Source organism: Anabrus simplex, chromosome 1 (assembly GCF_040414725.1).
Source record: "Anabrus simplex isolate iqAnaSimp1 chromosome 1, ASM4041472v1, whole genome shotgun sequence".
Lineage (NCBI taxonomy): Eukaryota > Metazoa > Arthropoda > Insecta > Orthoptera > Tettigoniidae > Anabrus > Anabrus simplex.
The window spans coordinates 1,360,914,352-1,360,933,827 of record NC_090265.1 but is presented as its reverse complement, the minus strand read 5'-3'; the positions used below and the strand labels follow the sequence as shown (position 1 = coordinate 1,360,933,827).

Here is a 19,476-nt window from a genome sequence, read left to right as displayed (position 1 = left end):
GATATTTTAAATAATTTACAAAATATCTAAGCGAGTGCTCAGTAGTAAGTCTGGCTCCGGACGAGTCTACTGATATCAAAGATAAACCACAACTAGCTATATTTATGAAATGTGTCAAAGGACTTGCAGGTGGTGGAAGAACTTTTAGACCTGTTTACTTTGAAGAATACTACTCATGGTTGTGACATGAAAGAAGCCCTGGATGGTGTTTTACGGAAAACTCAGTGCCTATCGATAATATTGTCAGCATTGCTACCGATGGTGCACCATCAATGACTGGCACTAAACAAGGGCTTATTGGCCTGTTAAATGCTGACACATCATTTTCTGATTTCCTACTTGTACATTGTATTATTCACAGATAATATTTAGCTGCAAAATATTTTCAGTAGCCGCATATTATGCAGGTAGTTCTAAGAATTGTGAATTGTATTCGCTCGTGTACCAAAACGCATCGACAGTTCAAATTTTTATAGAAGATATGAACAATGATGAGCTTCCTGATGATGTATCTTGGTACTGCTTAGTAAGATGGCTATCAGTAAGCAATGTTCTTGACATATTTTTTGAATTACTTGATCCAATCAAACAGTTTATGGAAGGAAAATCATTCCCTGAACTTAATGACCCCCAGTGGTTGATAGATTTGGCTTTTTTACAGATGTGGTCCAGCATTTAAAAACGCTAAACATATCTTTACAAGGAAGACAGTGCTTTGAGCGGGAGAGTGTGTCAGTGAGCCAGTGTCGTGAGGTGAAGCTAGTCGCGTTCACGTGTAGGTAGTATCGACACTACTGCCTATACGTGAACGCGACTGGCTTCACCTCACGACACTGGCTCACTGACACACACTCCCGTTCAAAGCAAAATCTTCCTTGTAAAGATATGTCTTAATTGGCCCAGGCTGTATTTAGCTTTCATAGCAAGTTGAAGCATTTTGGGAAAGACCTTCAGACTGAAATGTTTTCTCACTTCAAATGTTTGAAGAAAATTACTGAACGCCTTCCTGACGTTCGGGTGGAAACTGAAGATTACATGAGTAAAATGTCTGGCCTTGCTGAAGAAATCAATGGCAGATTTAATAATTTTAGATCACTTAAACCTTCATTTTCATTCCTGGAAAATCCTTTCTCTGTTGATGTTGTGGGCGATGACAGTCCTATTTTATCACCAATAACAAAGGATACAGCAGCTGTAGAGTTGGAGCTACAAGAACTGCAAGAGGACGAAGGACTAAAAGGACTCAAACGAAGTGTCGTTTCTACCATAGAATTTTGGAAGAATGTTCCAGAAGAAAAATACACACTAACAAAACAGTGTGCCAAAAGACTAATCTCAATCTTTGGGACTACTTATGTGTGTGAATGACTGTACTCAACGATTAAATTCATTAAATCTAAATATCGATCTGAACTAAGTGATGAACATTTAAGTGAACTTGTGCGAACTGCGCTTACCAATTATCAGCCAGATTTCAAAAAAACTAACAGCAAAAATGAACACCCAAAAAACCACTTCTGAAAAGTAAAATCTCATTCCTTGATGTGTACCTGAAAAATAATGTTCTGTGTAGTGTAGAAAATAAATGTTCCTTCATTTGTTATAAAATGAAAAACGTGTCTTCATTTTATAAACCATTTTCTAAACATGCTCCCAATTTTTTGTCTCCTAAATTTGCGGCTCCCAGAAGTAAGGTTAGTGGCCACCCGTGTTATAAGGCATCGAAGTCTTACCTGTGAATAAAGGACAATCAGTAGTGTGAAAAATGAATATATTTAGATGGATGTGTGGAGCCACGTGATTGGACCGACTTAGAAACCAACACAACGGTAAGGAAATTATTTTGTGATCTTAACTAGATCTGCAATATTGTAACTGGAAGTATATGTCGATCTCCAATAGACAGATAGCTCACAATAAGCGTTTATATAGTTTCTGCCTTTACCGTTTACAGAACTGTAAAATACTTGCATGATTTTTGTGAAAACATGAGGACTTCATGAAAATAACCTACTCAGTAGGCGAGTAAATTTACTAATTCCTGAACATATGCGAGCAAAGTCGCAGGCAATTGTTAGTTATGAAACAAGCGTGGAAAATATATTAGTGTTAAAGTAACCAGAAAAAGTAGAGAAAATGATATAAGAATGAAACAAATACATATATATATCCATATGTGATTAGCAACATTTAAACTGGAGGTAGCTCATCACGAAATACCTACCTAGGACCAGAGTGGGCCAGCTCTCCATGCGAGAAGTGAGGCCCTTGAGGAAGATCTGATGTAAGAAGAGCACCGTCTCACTGTTCAGAAATATGGAGTTGACATCCTCATGTGAACAGGGAGGTTTCTTGGAGCTAGCTGCCATTTTGAACGGACGCAGGAAACAGGATACCAGCACCTCCATCTGCTCCATATACTCTTCTTCTGCCTCCACCATACGAAACACTAAGCTGCAACAATGCGGAACAAAGCTGTAAAATTGTTCAGATTTCGAAGTAAGTTCAACATAAATAAATAAATAAATAAATAAATAAATAAATAAATAAATAAATAAATAAATAAATAAATAAATAAATAAATAAATAAATAAATAAATAAATAAATAAATATGCCAATGTCTTGGATTTGAAACACTCTTTTTGGATATCTTGGAATACGTGACTTCACTTGAGTGATACAGTTGGATATTAATCAATATAGTAATTGGCCGTCATTTTCATGATACTGTAATTTCACCCAAACTAGAAACAGCCCTAATCGAGCTACAGATCTTTATTCAAGTAATTTTCCATTTTATATTAAGCTAGTTCGAAAATAATAATAATGATTGTTATTTGGGTCTGGCCTCCAGCATACTACACTGGCGAAAAATGAAATCCCAACCCCGAGAAGACATTGGTTTAGAAGAATAAAATTTAGGCTAAGCAATTGTCTAGGTAACATATTTAGTTTATTAAAGTTTCCAGGTAACAGGTTCAAGTATGTGCGAGAAGACATGAAACTTGGTGGCACATTAATAACCGCTGTAGTCACCGATTTTGAATGCATTGTGTCGTACAGGTGTCGTATGTCATTTTGTGGGATGGAGTTCCACGCCTGTGGACTTGGTCAGTCAAATCAGCAACGGTTAATGTTGGTAATGGATGACGCTAGATTTGTCGTTCCATAATGTCCCAGACGTGCTCAATGGGCGAAAGGTCTGGTGACCTCGCAGGCCAAGACAACTGGTCGACACTCTGTAGAGGACGTTGGTGAGAGCAGCGGTATGAGGACAAGCGTTATCCTGTTGGAAATCACCCCTTTGAATACTGTGAATGAATGTCAGTACAACCTGTTCAATCACCAGTCTGACGCATAAATCCGCTGTCAAGGTTCTTGGGATGACGACGAGCGTTCTTTGCTGTGGAAGGAAATCGCTCCCCCGATCATAATTCCTGGGGTATACTCAGTGTGTCGACGCCGCAGGAAGTTTGGTTCCTCGCGCTCACCTGGCCTCCTCCTCACCAACCTACGGCTATAACTAGCACCAAGAGAGAAACGGCTCTCATCTGAGAACACAACAGATGTCCATCCTGTTGAGATCTAGATTGACACCACTAAAGTCGCAGATGACATTAATTCGGAGTTAGCGGCATGGATGCTACTGGAGGTGTACCACAAGTAATGGATTTGTTACAGTTCGCTGCGTCAATCTGGTGTCAACTGGAGCTGGAACAGCTGCTGCAAATGCAGATGCAGATGCAGCCATGACGCGGACCCGGCGGTCTTCCGTCCCCGTAGTGGCCCGTGTGTGGCCAAACTCCCTCTCCTTGAGACAGTCCCTTCCCGTGACCTTTGTTGCCAACACCGATGCACTGTGGATACATAGTATGTATTATACATACGTGCTAAGTCTTTCTGCGATATCAAGGAAAGAACATCCACCTTTTCGTAGCCCTCGTTCAAACTCAGTAAGTTGCTGATACTGACTTCCCCGTCTCCTTAAAGGCATGTTTGACTCACACTTCCCTCACAACGTCAACACCAGACGTTGCTACTAGCACCACTCTTCGTCAACTATCGTGCAAATTTGAATAAGCGTCGTCTTTCAGATGTGCAAACATGCCTCCCAAATCTCGTTTATCTAGCACAACTCTACTTCTTGATGATGGGATTTCATTCTTCGCCGGTGTATATTGTTACTAAATGAACGCCTACTAAACATGTGAGTAAAAATGGAACTCGACGAACTGTTTCAATAGGTTTTGATCATATTGTCAGAAAAAAAAAAGAGAACAAACTTCGCAATAAAAAATAAAAAATCGTTAATATCTATGTTACCATAGGTCTTATTTTAAAATGTATTAGACATAACAGATTGAGAATTATTTTTATTATGCACAGTTTTTGTTTAGATAGAACTAATAATAATAATAATAATAATAATAATAATAATAATAATAATCGTTTGGCCTCAGCTACCATGTGCAGACATTTCAATTTGACGCCATCTGGTTGTCTCCTCGTCAATTTCGACGTTCCGTTTTACTCTAGGCCATCTAGATGGTAGACAAAGTAAACCGGATCTCTCTTGGGCGTCTATGGCCGAGATTTAATAAATTTTGTCGGGTAAACACCAGATGTGTCACCAGAGATCTTTTACATGACGACATCGTACGACATGGAGTGCCGAATGGACTTTTTTCCGCTCATCAAAAATCCGACTACCTCTGCCGGGTTGGAACCCGCTATCTTGGGATCCGGAGGCGGACACTCTACCACGGATCCACAGAACTAATACCTACGGATCATTTTAGAATTTTGTGAGAAATGCCATAATCACTGATACCTATGTTATTATCAGTTGTAAAGTGGAAACGTCCAAGACGTAAAAGACTGGAAATTATATTTTACACAACATTCATTATGTACAAATTTTCACTATAGCCAATATTAACATAAATATTTGACAATTCCTGTTTTGAGCTCTACCCGCAATATTACCAAGCCACAGTAAAGGGTACATAGTCTACTGCATAACCGACATATACCTGAAGTGAAATACAGAATTTCGAGAAATTCTGTTAAGTCGTTTTCCCGTGATCTTAACAATCAGACAAGGCGGTAAAGGAGTTCACCCGGAAGGACGAGGGTTCGATTCCCCTTCAGGAAGTCGAAAAATTTAAGAAACGAGATTTCCACTTCCGGAGGTGCACATGGCCCTGAGGTTCACTCAGCCTACACCAAATATGAGTACCGGGTTAATTCCTGGGGGCAAAGGCGGCCGGGCATAGTACCGATGTTACGGGTAGTGGAAACCTTTACCTTCCATACTTCCCAGGGCCTTCACGGGTTCTACGCAGATGACTAACAATCAGACAAACAAAGACAAAAATTGTCTTGAACCTATTTTTGACTCTTGTATGCAGATATAATTTTATTTAAAAATATTAGCTAATGATCAGTAGACAGAGCTCAAATATAAATCAGCGTTGAACGGAACTTGGGTAGCGGCGTTCTACGGTATTCGTAAATCCTTGTTAATTCAAACACACTTCTGTTTACGGAGATCAAATTAAATTTGCTAGCACTATTGTCAAACGATCTGCAATGAAAGGATATTCATCTCTCTGTTTTAACAGAACTTGCATTGTGATCACAGACAAGAGTTATTTTAACAATGGGCCGTGTAATTAAAATTCTTTACATACTGTACATTATTATTATTATTATTATTATTATTATTATTATTATTATTATTATTATTATTATTATTATTATACTGAAGAATGAAAAATTTCCTTACAGTGTATAAGGCAAAGTTTGCTAGGTCTTCTGACGTTGGCAGTCAGTATGGTCAAACTTATTTCTATTGCCAGCCAACCTCTCCAACGTCTGATACTGAAATGTTTTGTTGCTAGAAAGTATTTCTCCAACCCATTGTACGGCGACCTTCGATTCTATTGTTTGAAGATTAAGACATTTTCTTCCTCTAACAATTTGATCAAGTTATAACGCCGTTCTTCTTCTTCTTCTTCTGAAAGCACAAGATTTTACTAAATTGCTGTTTCTTTAGCCTTCTTATGTATTGCATTCCAGTACGATGGGTGTAATAATGCTTGCCACGGTGAGATGACATCCTTCTAGCAAAGCTGTGGCACTTACTTTCGTAGGTTGTAATTTCCAACCATACGTGATTTCACTCCAGTTCCTGTCTGTTTTCATATCAACGTCAATATTGTTCTAGAAAGTTATTATTATTATTATTATTATTATTATTATTATTATTATTATTATTATTATTATTATTATTATTATTATTATTATTATTATTATTATTTAGAACAATAACGGATAACGGACAACTTTCTATTTTAGAAGCATTTTATTTTAACACTTTTACAACTCTTAAAAATATCTCTCAGCTGCCCTTTCAAGATCCTTATTTTAAATTCTGAGGTTATCTGCTTCTTCCACACATGTGCAGAATTGTTAATGTTCTCTTCATTGTCATGTCATGTGTTGCTAAGGGAAAATGTATTTTTGTAAAATGTAAAACTCTCATTTCCTCTCAATTATCATCAACATATTATTTTCACTAAATTATCCTCACTTTTTAATTCGCTATCATTGACCGATAAACCAATATACAAATTCCTTGGAACAAAATCTTGTCACTGCAACAATGATGCTCCTCTGTCATCTTCATATCGGCGTACGAATCGCCACCTAGTTCAACGTCGGTGGTCTTAATATAGAACTTCATTGGTCGTCCCCGCGTTCTCTTCCGCAGAACTTTACCATCGATAATTAACTGCAGAAGAGTGTCGTGGCTGATAATGTGACCATTTTCTTCTTCTTGATCAGGTTCAGTAAACACAGTTATTTCTTGACATTTTTTAAAACGAGGTCATCTGACTTTCTGTCTCTCCAGCTTATTCTGGTTATCCTTCTTCAGAAACATATTTTTGTGCCCACCAGTCTTCCTCCTTCCATTTGTCATAGAGTCCAGGTTTCACATCTGTATGCCCAAACCTCATGGCACTACAGCCCTTGAAGGGCCTTGGCCTACCAAGCGACCGCTGCTCAGCCCGAAGGCCTGCAGATTACGAGGTGTCGTGTGGTGAGCACGATGGATCCTCTCGGCCGTTATTCTTGGCTTTCTAGACCGGGGCCACCGTCTCACCGACCTCGAACCAGCCCTCAGGTCCAGATAAAAATCCCTGACCTGACCGGGAATCGAACCCGGGGTAAGAGACAGGCACGCTACCCCTACACCACGGGGCCGGCCAAACAAACAAAGGGCTTGAGGAGCAAATTCTTCTTGTTTTGATTGATTCGTTTCACTATCACTATCTTCTTTTCTCGATTACTTCCAAAGCAGCAGAATTCTATGACTTGCAATTAATGTATCTAATTTTGTTACTTTCATTGATCTGTCTCAGCCTTATTCTTGGCTTTGACAAAATGAAAGTGACTGAGGTATGAGTGATGCTAGTAATGCCATTCCTTCTGCAGCCAGTCCCTGCTATGAATGGTGTCAAAATATTGCTCATAGGGTCAGCTGGTGCATGCATTTCAGTGAGCTTGGCAGACTGATATGTAATAGCAACTTCTGGCTCGGTGAGGAAAGCAACGGGAAACTACCTCACTCCTCATTTTCCTAGTACGCCTCTTCAGTGATGCCTAGGCCATCTATGACAGCTGATGGCGGAACTGTTGAGGATCCAACCAGCCTTCGGGCTGAGGACTAAACATGCACAATTTCTTTTACCACGTTTTCTTCAGACATAAATCTGACCGATATCTTAGAAGTGAAGTTTTCACGGTGAAGTGACATGGCGTACTATGGCTGTTACTGCCGGGAGTATCCGAGGATATGTTCGGCTCGCCAGGTGCAGGTCTTGTGATTTGACCCCGTAGGCGACCTGCGCGTCGAGATTAGGATGAAATGATGATGAAGACAACACATACACCCAGCCCCCGTGCCAGCGAAATTAACCAATGATGGGTAAAATTCCCGACCCTGACGAGAATCGAACCCGGGACCCCTGTGACCAAAGGCCAGCACGCTAACCATTTAGCCGGACGTTACCACGGTGTGTAGAGTTATTTAGTTCTTCTTCCGGGTTGAACCGTGTTGTTGTTTCCTGTTCATTTGCCGACGTTTCGAACACATTGCAGTATTTTTGTCACTACTCGATCCAAGGTAATCAGTCTCCCAGACAGCAATCGAGAAGATATTTTAGTACCGGAGGTTTGAATATGCGAGAATTTATTAATATGCTTCATATCGGTTTCTGAATTAAAATTCCGAGTCATTGAATACGACCGACATAAGGTTACCATTGTATTAGACATAGGTATATTACGTCAACAGTTACATGGTGCACGGAATTTTGGAAATCAACTGTATTAAAACATTTCAGTCTAAAAATCTCAATAAAATTATTGCGAATATCAATACTATTACAAATGACAAATTTATTCACAACTTCGTATCTCGCGAGTTTATCGATACAATCGTGAGCTCTTGTTATAGTATTACAGAAAGTCGCGTGTCTCATCAATGGGGGTCTTAAAACAGTCTAAATAAGGTAGGTGCATGTGACCCATCAAGGGAAAGAGCTAAAATTATAGACTTGTTAGTCTCAAGAAACTTAATGGTGTTCTAGTAAGAAGAGAAAGTAAATTGGATAGGAGAAATTGAAGCGTGGGGTGGAGAAAGAGAGAAAACCGTCCGCGCTCCATAGTTATCGCTCAACGTCTTACCTGCTCTTATCGCCTCAAGAAAAGAATGTAGGCGATATATAATTAAATTAATTTATAGTACCGGTAATATAAAGAGTGCTCTGGAAGTGGTCGTGCGTGTTAACGCGCTATTACTTTGGAGCCAAGCTCTGTATTCGGTAGGCGAATGGGTTCAAACCCCACCGTCAGCTATCTTGAGAATGCTTTCTGTGGTTTCCCATGTTCATTTCCAGGCAAATGTCGGGATGAATCCTATCCATAGGCAACAGGTGACTTACTCTATTTCACTCACAATCATTAATTTCATCTTTATTAGCTCCTCAACTGAGGTTGGCGTCGAGAAGTTCATCCAGTCGCAAAAACATGCCATATAATTTCATCTCACTTCATCCCTGACCCCGTATCAGGAAAACCGAACTGAAAAGTAGACATACCTATAACGAGTGCTCCGGAATTTATGTACAGAGAATGTGGGACTGGAATTGTATTTATTTTGACTACCTAGCGAATAACTACGACATTAAATGTCATGATAATAAAAGTGCATTAATATAAAACTAGACGACCCGTGCTGCTTCACAGCATTCGTTAGACATAGGTCAGATGACTCGTTCTGATATGCTTGTTGTAGTCATATTGTTTTCCCTGCCTTTTCAGTGGTTTTATGAAAATTTAATAAGAAGTGCGTTATGGTATGCCGAAGTTTGTAGACAGAATTTATCCATTGTGACGTCATCATGTCGCCTGTTTAGTAAAACATCTATCCATATATTCGCTTTTTCATCCTGCAGTTCTTGATGTAAAGGGCCCCATACACGCACGGACTTAGTCGGAGGTAAGTCTGCGGAAACCAGTCTCTGATATTCTGGCGCTGCTTGAATTCAACCGGAGACTTTGCGATGAAAGCGCTCACTCAGATTTGTGGCAGAAAATGTAAACATGGTAACCTACGAATATGAAACTGCAATATGTTTTTTTGCGAGTCTTCTTCGTGCAGAGCGCTACATTATGTCCGATTAAGAACTCATCTTCTCTACCGACTTCCTATTAATTTCAATCCGTATACATTTTTTAACCATCTGAAGCGCATAATCTTAAACAGAAAACAACTGAGCGCATCGTATTCAACTGCCTCGGTAAAAAAATCATTTCGTCTGAGCGTGTGTGGGCAACAGCATACTTCCGACTTACCTCCCGGAGGCAAGTCTGTGCAGGTAAGTATTCCATAAGTCTGCGCGTATATGGGGCCCTTAAGGCTTGGTATTATGTCATAGAAGGCCATGGTATTTTTAATCGCAGTTCTTCTATGTACAGAACGGTTGTCTTATGATCTCATAGGTTATCCTCGAAATAGTGTTTTTTTTCCAGGCAGATAACTTTAACTCTTTCTAGTGTAGCTAGGTTAACCTTCAGTAGGTGTTCCCAGATAATGTCTACGGTGTATGTCATGATGGGATCTGTTTGTACGTAGATATTTTTCCCTCAGCAGCATGTAAGGTATTAGGAACGCTCTTCATCTGTTGAATATATCTGGAAGCTGGGAAAGGTTAGAGAATCAAAGAGTATCTAGCAGGGAATAGTATTCTTCCGTGATCAGAGGAAGTGTATACTCTCTGGCTTGACAGGTGGCAATCAAACATGGCTGCATGCAATGACATTACTAAGAATGAAAATCACATATAACAGAATATCAATGAAAGTATTAGTCGCTCAGCAACCTGATAAGTACGGAATGTATTGCGGGTTAGGGTAAGACTTCACCTGCAATTATTGGAGTGATCATTAAATATAATGATTTGATTTTATGATTACTCAAATGTTGGCTGAACTTAGAGACCTATCAATGCATCACGATTCACCGGCGGGTAATTCTGGAGAGAATAGAATAAAAATGAAGCACATCGACCCAGTAGAATGGACGGACGGTTTTGCCAGATCTGTTTTCATTACTTTTAATATATAGACAAGTCGAAACCATATATACGTATTAATGATCTATACAGAGAACAAAGCTTTCAGCGCAGAATATATTGTTTTATTTTTACATTTAGACTATTTGGCCTGCTTCTTCTTCTTTAAGTGCCATATCCGCTCCCCCAGATTTCGGCGGTCACTCTGAAGAAAGCACCCCTTTATTTAGCTAATTTGATGAGTTGGAAGTTGCCTCCCAATATATCGACTATCGGCTTCATCAGAATACTACAGTTACGTCCTATTGATTAAGCGGTCTGTCTTGAAAACGTTTGAGTGTACTATACTGAAGAAATTATCTTAAAAAGTGCACGTTAAGTGCGATGATATAAAAGTGATGGCACGAAAACGGTAAAATAGTGGTGACAAACATCTGTTGATTTCTTGAAGATTCTGAATTTCTTATATCAGATTGGTCATTGAAGACATGGTCAGAGTAGTCATTCTAATTTAATAATATGTTGAAATAAAATTGGAATGTAGTGCATTTTAAGGGAAGATTCCAAAATGTATATAACAATTCAACTTTCTGTGACTGGTCGTAACTATTTTATATATGATTACTTTTAATTAGGAGACTTCTCTAAGTTTCAATAATAGTAAAACCAAAGAGTATGGATTACCTGAGACGTATCATGCAATAGTATATGTATTCCTCTTGAGCAAGTGAAAGCTGTGTTCTTGTTAACCGCCGTTGAATGAAACTGGGGTTCTGAGGTATCTGAAATTAATCTGTTTGATGATAATGTCTGATGACCTGTGTTATTGCGAGTAACTTTCACAAAATGAACTAACTGTAGATAAAATGGCTTGAGACTAGGAAGATCTGTCTATTACGGCGTTCGTCTAGTGTGAGTTTGAGTACATTCACAGTCACGATGACCGTTCTTAATGTTGGAATCAAACGATGGGGTGTGGATCAGAGCTCTATCTTGGAGCGTAATTAAAGCGTTCAGTTTCCGAAATGAGTCGTAAACAAAATCTGAAGACTTAGGAGAAGATAATTTATTAGCGGCCTGTTGCTCAGAGCACCCTGTCAGTAGCTGCCTTCCGGTGATCGAAGTTTCGGGATCGAATTCTAGCAAGGGCGCCTTAAGTACTTAAAGCCAATAGCTCCCCAGACCATAAGGCTTGGTGTTCGCCCTCTGTGCTTCTCGACAATAAGATCTGGGCGGCCCCTCTCCCTGGTACGTCGGTGCACACGATTCCGGCGATCACTGCGGGCAAGACAGAAGCGCGATTCATCACTAAAGACGACCCTATGCCATTCGTCGACCCACGTCGATCTTTCTCGACACGAGGCCAGCCTTACACGTCGCTGTTCTAGGGTCAATGGAACACCTTCTGCAGGGACACGGGCTCGTATGCCAGCTGCACGCAGGCGGTTACCAACTGTTTCTTGTGTAACGTGGGGTGCCACAACTGCTCGAATTTGCGCTGCTGTTGCATGGGGTTCCATCCGGGCCATCCGAATGATGCGGCGATCCTCTCTCACAGTTGTCTGTCGCGCTGGGCCTGTGCCAGGTCTACGAGTGTGGACACCTTCATTTGACCACTGCTGCCATACACGTTGTACGGTAGATGCCTGTCGGTCAACACGTGCAGCGACAGTCCTTAGCGATAATCCAGCCTCACACAGCCCAATTATCCGAGCCCTCTCAAACGGCGACAGTTGTTGATAGCGTGCTCTTCTCTGTCGTCGAGGCATGTTGGATGGGGAACACTTCACTGCACAGACTGTAAGTCAACTACGCTACACCAGAGTCCGTATACTGGAGTTGATTCCTCCGCGACCAATCACGTGGGAAGACCTGTAGCAACAATTAAATGGGTCTGAAACCTTGATCGTTTACATACATACATGGCATCGTTCCATATCTTGAAAATCAACACAAACGACCAATGCCTTCAAGGTGTTGCAATTTCCATTTCTTAAGCGTAAATTAAACTGTTGCTAGTAGACAATATTGAGGTGTAACAAGCAACTTCATTCCTAGGAGGATAGTGCCAGTAAAGAAACGCTGCACTGTAGTTATGATCATCTGGAGGTACGGTGGCACCGATTGTGTTTAGGAGTAGGCAAGTGTGCCTGCCATTATAAATAAATTCTCCCATCTAAAATGTGACTGGCATTAGGCATAGTGGCCTTGCTATTATAACGGAAACTCACCAACTCGGTGTGAGTATCATTAAGAAGAGGGGCCTGTCATGATAACGATTACAGCACAAGTCAATTTTGACTGGCAATAGGGAAGGTGCAAGCTATTATAATAAAAGCTCCTCAACTGTAATCTGTCTGGAAGTAGGAAAGGGCGCGTGCCATTGTAAAGAAAACTCCCCAGATCGATTGTGACCGCGCATTAGGTAATGGGGCCTGCCATTGTAATGACAATTTACCTACTCGATTGTGAATGGCAGTAGGAAAGTGAGCACCGAGCTCGATAGGTGCAGTCGCTTAAGTGCGGCCAGTATCCAGTATTCGGGAGATAGTAGGTTCGAACCCCACTGTCGCCAGCCCAGAAAATGGTTTTCCGTGGTTTCCCATTTTCACACCAGGCAAATGCTGGGGCTGTACCTTAATTAAGGCCACGGCCACTTCCTTCCCACTCCTAGCCCTTTCCTGTCCCATCGTCGCCGTAAGACCTATCTGTGTCGGTGCGACGTAAAACAATTAACAGGAAAGTGAGCCTACCGTTATCAACACAGTTCCGCAACTCGCACTTTACATTGGAAACAACGTATGGGAACCTCCCTCTACTGTCTGTGGATAACGCTAAGATACATCCAATTAAAAAAAAAAAAAAAAACAAAAAAAAACTATTCACTGCATGGACAGTAATTTACTTCGATGTCTGCATACACTGTAGAATACCGTAGCGAAGCACGGGCACATTTGCTAGTCACATCTATATTTGGAAATATCTTCTTGACATTTTTATTGTTATTGTTGTTGGTTTATTATTACAACCAAGTTATTTGCTATCATTTCTGTCCAATGTGCATTTAGCCTACAGGATTTCTCTTCTCTTCATCCTCTTCTTCTTCTTCTTCTTCTTCTTAGGAGTTGACGTCCTGCTCGTGTAAGATGGTAAGACGGGAGAAAAATATATTTTGTTGACTTACTTAGGTCTGAGCTGTTCAAATTTGTCTTTATTGTCGTGCACAGATTTTCATGAAATTGTTAAGAATAACACAAAGAACTCTGTTATTTTGATATAAAGGACGTCGTTCTTTTCATGTGGACTCGGTAATACAACATTTTTCAGGTGATCGAAACAGACAGACTGAAACATCTTAAAGGTTTGTTTAAATCCACAGACCACCGAGCTCGATAGCTGCAGTCGCTTAAGTGCGGCCAGTATCCAGTATTCGGGTTCGAGCCCCACTGTCGGCAGACCTGAAGATAGTTTTCCAATAGTTTCCCATTTTCACACCCCTTATTTAAGGCCACGGCTGCTTCCTTCCCACTCCTAGCCCTTTCCTGTCCCTATCTTTATCGGTGCGACGCAAAGCAACTTGTAGAAAGAAATCCACAGACCGACGGTTGGGTTCGAACTCGAGAATGCAGAACTTTGCTCCAAAGCCGTTGCGCGTTAACACGCGTAGCCACTCCACTCGATAACACACTGCAGAATATTAATTTAATAACACATATTATTATAATATGAAACGAAGTTTAGGGCTCATCCCGTATGTTGATTTCAGGTAACTGGCGACAGCGGCAGTCTAAGGCGAATAAATGTTGAATACAAATCCATGGATTGGAAATGCATTTCTTATTCTTGTACTACCGCTTTTTCCCACACCCTAGTGGGGTCGCGAATGCGAACTGTGTCACACATAGAGTTGGCTATGTTTTCCGCCAGACGCCCTTCCTTAACCATCTTCATATGGAGGGATGTGTTTGTTGTTTCTCTGGTGTTTGAACGTGTGGTGTACTGCGTGTATATGAAGAGGTGTATATTGAAGCAAACAGTCCCCAAGCCATAGAAATTAACCAAATGCGGCTAAAATTACCAATCCGCCCTGGAATCAAACACAGGGCCCTCTGAATAGAAAGGTGCAACGCTGACTGTCCAGCCATTGTAGCCAACCGGATCAGAAATGCATTTATAAAACAGCGAGTACTAGCTTTACATACTGCTTGAGATGCAGTGGATTTCTTTCTTGTTTGTCATTTGATATAGCGACCAGTTGTTAGATTGGCCGAGTAATAAGCTCATAAAATGTTATATTCTTCCTTCTATTTTTCTTACCCCATCTTTCCTCGAGTCAAATGTTCCATGTTGAGATAGCGAACACGGTTGTAAAAGTATATTGTTCCTTTTATGAAGTATCAATGTATTCAGCCTGCTCTTATTGATTCCCACTGACTACCGCTAGATGGCAGCAATGTCGTGGAAGCTGTTCTTGGTGCTATTCAGCGCTCTGCACCGGAGCGCTTCACATTTCAATACTTGAAGCGCTAGGCTGGAAATCAAAGTAGCTCGTACACCGTGAAGCCAAGATCATAATACACTTACTGAAGCTTAAAGTATATGACCTACATGGTGCCTAACAGAGTTATTTACGATTCCCATGTGGAACATTAACTTTGCAATACCAAGCTTTTACTTTCCGTCACATCATGTTTCAAGAACAGGTGTTGAAACTTAGCTAATCAAATAAGGATTTATGAACTGTTCTGGTATATATAGCATATAGGCCTATATAATTATATAAATGGATGTCGGTCTGAAGCGATCTATAAAGGTATACAAAATAAAATAGACGTGAATTAATGAGACACTTCGCGGCATCTTAGAAACGTAAAACTAGCTACCAGAGTAGTCGATGACATCAGGATTCCTACAAAAATATAAAATTCCGAAAATTCCCCGACGGGGCCAGGTTGCTTTTCTTGTTTGTAATTTGGGGCTCAGAATAAGAACGCAAGTGTAAGCATTTCTTTCACCCAGTGGGTTATAAGTTTCTAAAGCGATTGTGTCTAGCAGTATGCAAGGGTGCCTGCTATTATAAACATTAATTCCCAAACTCGACTGTGACTTGCAGCAGGAAAGTATGCCTCTCATTATTACGAAGACACCCCAATTCGATTGTAACTTGTAGTGCGCAATTATAATGAAAGCACTCCAACTCGATTGTGACTGGCAATATGCAAGGAGCTATTATAATAAAAACTCCCCAACTCGATTGTGACGGGCATCATAATGATAACGCCACAACTCAGTTTTGACTGGCAATAGAAAAGGGGGGCTGCCTTTATCATTACAGCTCCACAATTCGCATCTTACATGGTAAACAACGTATGGGGGACCGCCCCATGGTGTTCCTCGGATAACGCTATGCAATTTAATAAAATTTTACTCACTGCGTTATACTAATTTATGTAGAAATCCGTATTCAATGTAGAATACCGTATCTAAACACGGGTACATTTTCTAGTACTGTATATATATATCATGTTCAAATTCATAATGTTATAAAATGAGGTATACTACTACTTCTACTACTAGTGCTAATAATAATCATACCGAGCTCGATAGCTGCAGTCGCTTAAGTGCGGCCAGTATCCAGTATTCGGGAGATAGTAGGTTCGAACCCCACTGTCGGCAGCCTTGAAAATGGTTTTCCGTGGTTTCCCATTTTCACACCAGGCAAATGCTGGGGCTGTACCTTAATTAAGGCCACGGCCGCTTCCTTCCCACTCCTAGCCCTTTCCTGTCCCATCGTCGCCATAAGACCTATCTGTGTCGGTGCAACGTAAAGCAACTAGCAAAAAAAAAAAAATAATAATAATAATCATAATATGTTTTAGTCCCTCCACCTACCTTCATGGTTTTCGCAGACGTCAAGATGCTGGAATTTTGTCTCATAGTAATTGTTTTACGTGTCAGTAAATCTATCGTCACGAGGCTGGAGTATTTGAGCACCAAATACCACGAAATTGAGCCGGGATCCATCGCAGCAACTTAGGGTCAGGAAGTCAACTCTTGGCACTCAGTCCTGCCTACTCAGAGATTTACTGATCGGGCCTAGCGGCAGTCTGAGAGAATGGTGAGAATGGAAGATCTCCTAACTGGTATCTCTCGAAGAACCGAATCGCAGACATCAAAAATGAATCAGCATATTAGTAGAGTATGACAAATTGTATCGATATCCTTGAATTTTCAGCCACGTAAAAATAATTATAAAAAACAGCAATGTGCTCCCAATAAGCTTCTAACTCCAATTCAAAGGACACCTAGACACATGAAACATTTGTCCTCTCTGTGGGTGGGAGGGGTAGAATATATCTATGGTATCACCTGTCTGTCGTAAAAGGAAATTCCAAGAGGTTTCACTTGGGAACATGAGATGGTGACCAGGGGGTTCAATTGAGGCTGACTTTGTTTCTACTTATTTGTGTTAGGTACCGAGCGAGTTGGCCGTGCGGTTATGGGCGCGCAGCTGTGAGCTCGCATCCGGGAGATAGTGCGTTCGAATCGGCAGCCCTAAAAATGGTTTTCCGTGGTTTCCCATTTTGACACCAGGCAAATGCTGGGGCTGAACGTTAAGGCCACGGCCGCTCCTTCCCATTTCTATGCCTTTCCTATCATATCGTCGCCACAAGACCTATCTGTGTCGGTGCGACGTAAAGAAAACTAGCAACAACAACAATCAACTTATGCTAGGTTTTTCACTTTCATTTTTCTACCTGTCCTCCCTTGGTCAACTCTTATTCTATTCTGACCCGGATGGTATTTTATGAGGCCTAGGGAGTCTTTCATTTTCACGCCTTTCATGGCTCATTCGCTTCTTTTGCTGAACGCTTTCTTCTTCTCTTCTAGTGTTATTAGGGCAGGGATGACCCGGTTTGATTCACGACCTTAAAACTCTGACGTGAAGCAATCTTCAAGTTGCGCGCGAATTATCTATCGCGACAGAAAGTACTAGTCAACTCGCGTCTGGTACAATAAGTTCTGGCACAATCGTTTCGTAATAAGCCGTGAAAAGGATCCGGGCGGTCTTTAATGAAGTGTGTATCTTATCGACATTAGTACATATAACGAAATACAGACAGATACTCCACGCGTTACATGACGGGCGCTTCACGTCATAGTTTCTAGGTCGTCAATCCAAACTGGTGATCCCTGTAACAGGTTATGGTTGCCTACCTATACTTTCCCTTAAAAAATAACAATCCCACAACCACCACCAACGCTTTTTTAAATTTATAAAATGCTAATTGTTCGGGGCGTCGACCTATAGGGATCTTTTGCCCCTACTTGCACAGTGTGATATGAACCTGCGTGTAATTGGAATGGAGGAAGTGTAGAGTGTTGAATGTGAGGAAAGGAACGTTAAGCTAGCCATATACGTATAAGAAATCCTCAAGGAAAAAGTCTCCGGGATTTCCTTGGGGATTTCCTCTATCGAACATTCGCCCACACACGGAGAGTATTTCCTCGAGGAATCCTCAAGGAAAAGGCCTTGGAGATTTTCTCAAGGTTCAACTCCAGGTCAACACAACGGTTCTGTTGACTGGTAGTAGTTGGTTGTTCATGTGGTGTTGCAAATAGTTTTCATCGTGGTAATTTTTTGAACTCACTTGCCACAAGCAAGGTTCATTCTGGAATATTTGTATAAATTCTGTTAAAAGTTCTCGAGACATGACGATATAGGACACTCCCGACAATCACATCACTTCACAAGTTCTCAAGGCCTACTGCCGTCAACACATACACGCAGCAATAGACTCGGAGTTCGGGATTTTTGGATCTCTCGCACCCAACGCGGCCTCAAGGACGCCGCCACACACGTTGCGGAATTCCTCAAGGATTGGACTGTTCAGGTGGATCCTTGAGGAAATCCCGCTCGTGTATGGCCGCCTTTAAGGACGACACAAACACCCAGTCCCCAGGCCAGGGATATTAATCATTTACAATTCAAAACCCCTGACCCAGCCAGGAATCGAACCCGGGGCCGCCGGTTGACAGGCGGACGCGTTGCCCTGTACACCGCGGGGCCGGACACCACCAACGCTTAGTGTTCTTGTTACTGTAGAACAGAGGTGTTCAGGCTGGGCATTACGTCTCGCGGGCGCCCAGCACTGTAAGTGGGCGGGCCGGCAGGCAATGAGCGCATGCTATTCACCACAGTGACGTTGTGGCTACGTCACAGGCCTTGAAGTTTGGGCGAAGTTCTCCCATTCACTTTCTATCACTGAGGCGATACCCGAGTAGAAAATAATGAAAGAAAAAGGGCAGAAATCCACGTCATTTTCATTTTACGTTGTAAGAAATAAGTTATTTTCGTTCATTGCAGTTTCTGTATTTTGACCAGATACAATAAAGTGTTAGGCCTACAACCTCAAATATTTGTATAATGTACTTAATGAATTACAGTTTCCACAATTACATTTTAAGAGGTGCTTTAGAAATATTTACAATATAATACGGAGTTAAGGTGGTTAAGCTGTGGCTTGTGATTTTTAGGTTAAAATTATCTGATAAACTCACCAACAATACAATCGTGCTTCTTTCTTTCTTTCTTTCTTAATCTGCTTACCCTCCAGGGTCGGTTTTTCCCTCGGACTCAGCGAGTTTTCTCACCTCTACCGCCTCAAGAGAAGTGTCCAGTGGAGCTTCAGACTTTAGGTCGGGGATACAACTGGGGAGATGGATCAGTATCTCGCCCAGATGGCCTCACCTGCTATGCTGAACAGGGGCCTTGGTGGGAGATGGGAATATTGGAAGGGACAGACAACGGATAGAGAAGGAAGCGACCGT

General features: G+C 41.2%; 1 protein-coding gene across 1 annotated transcript in view; it reads right to left on the bottom strand.

Annotated features, from left to right (window-relative positions):
• LOC136859048 (ras-specific guanine nucleotide-releasing factor 2) overlaps nucleotides 1-19,476 on the bottom strand; it is a 1,472,247-nt gene that overhangs the window by 689,092 nt on the left and 763,679 nt on the right. The window contains exon 6 of the mRNA XM_068225766.1: nucleotides 2,225-2,454. Coding sequence (XP_068081867.1) covers nucleotides 2,225-2,454 — 230 coding nt within the window. The remainder of the gene's footprint in view (nucleotides 1-2,224; nucleotides 2,455-19,476) is intronic.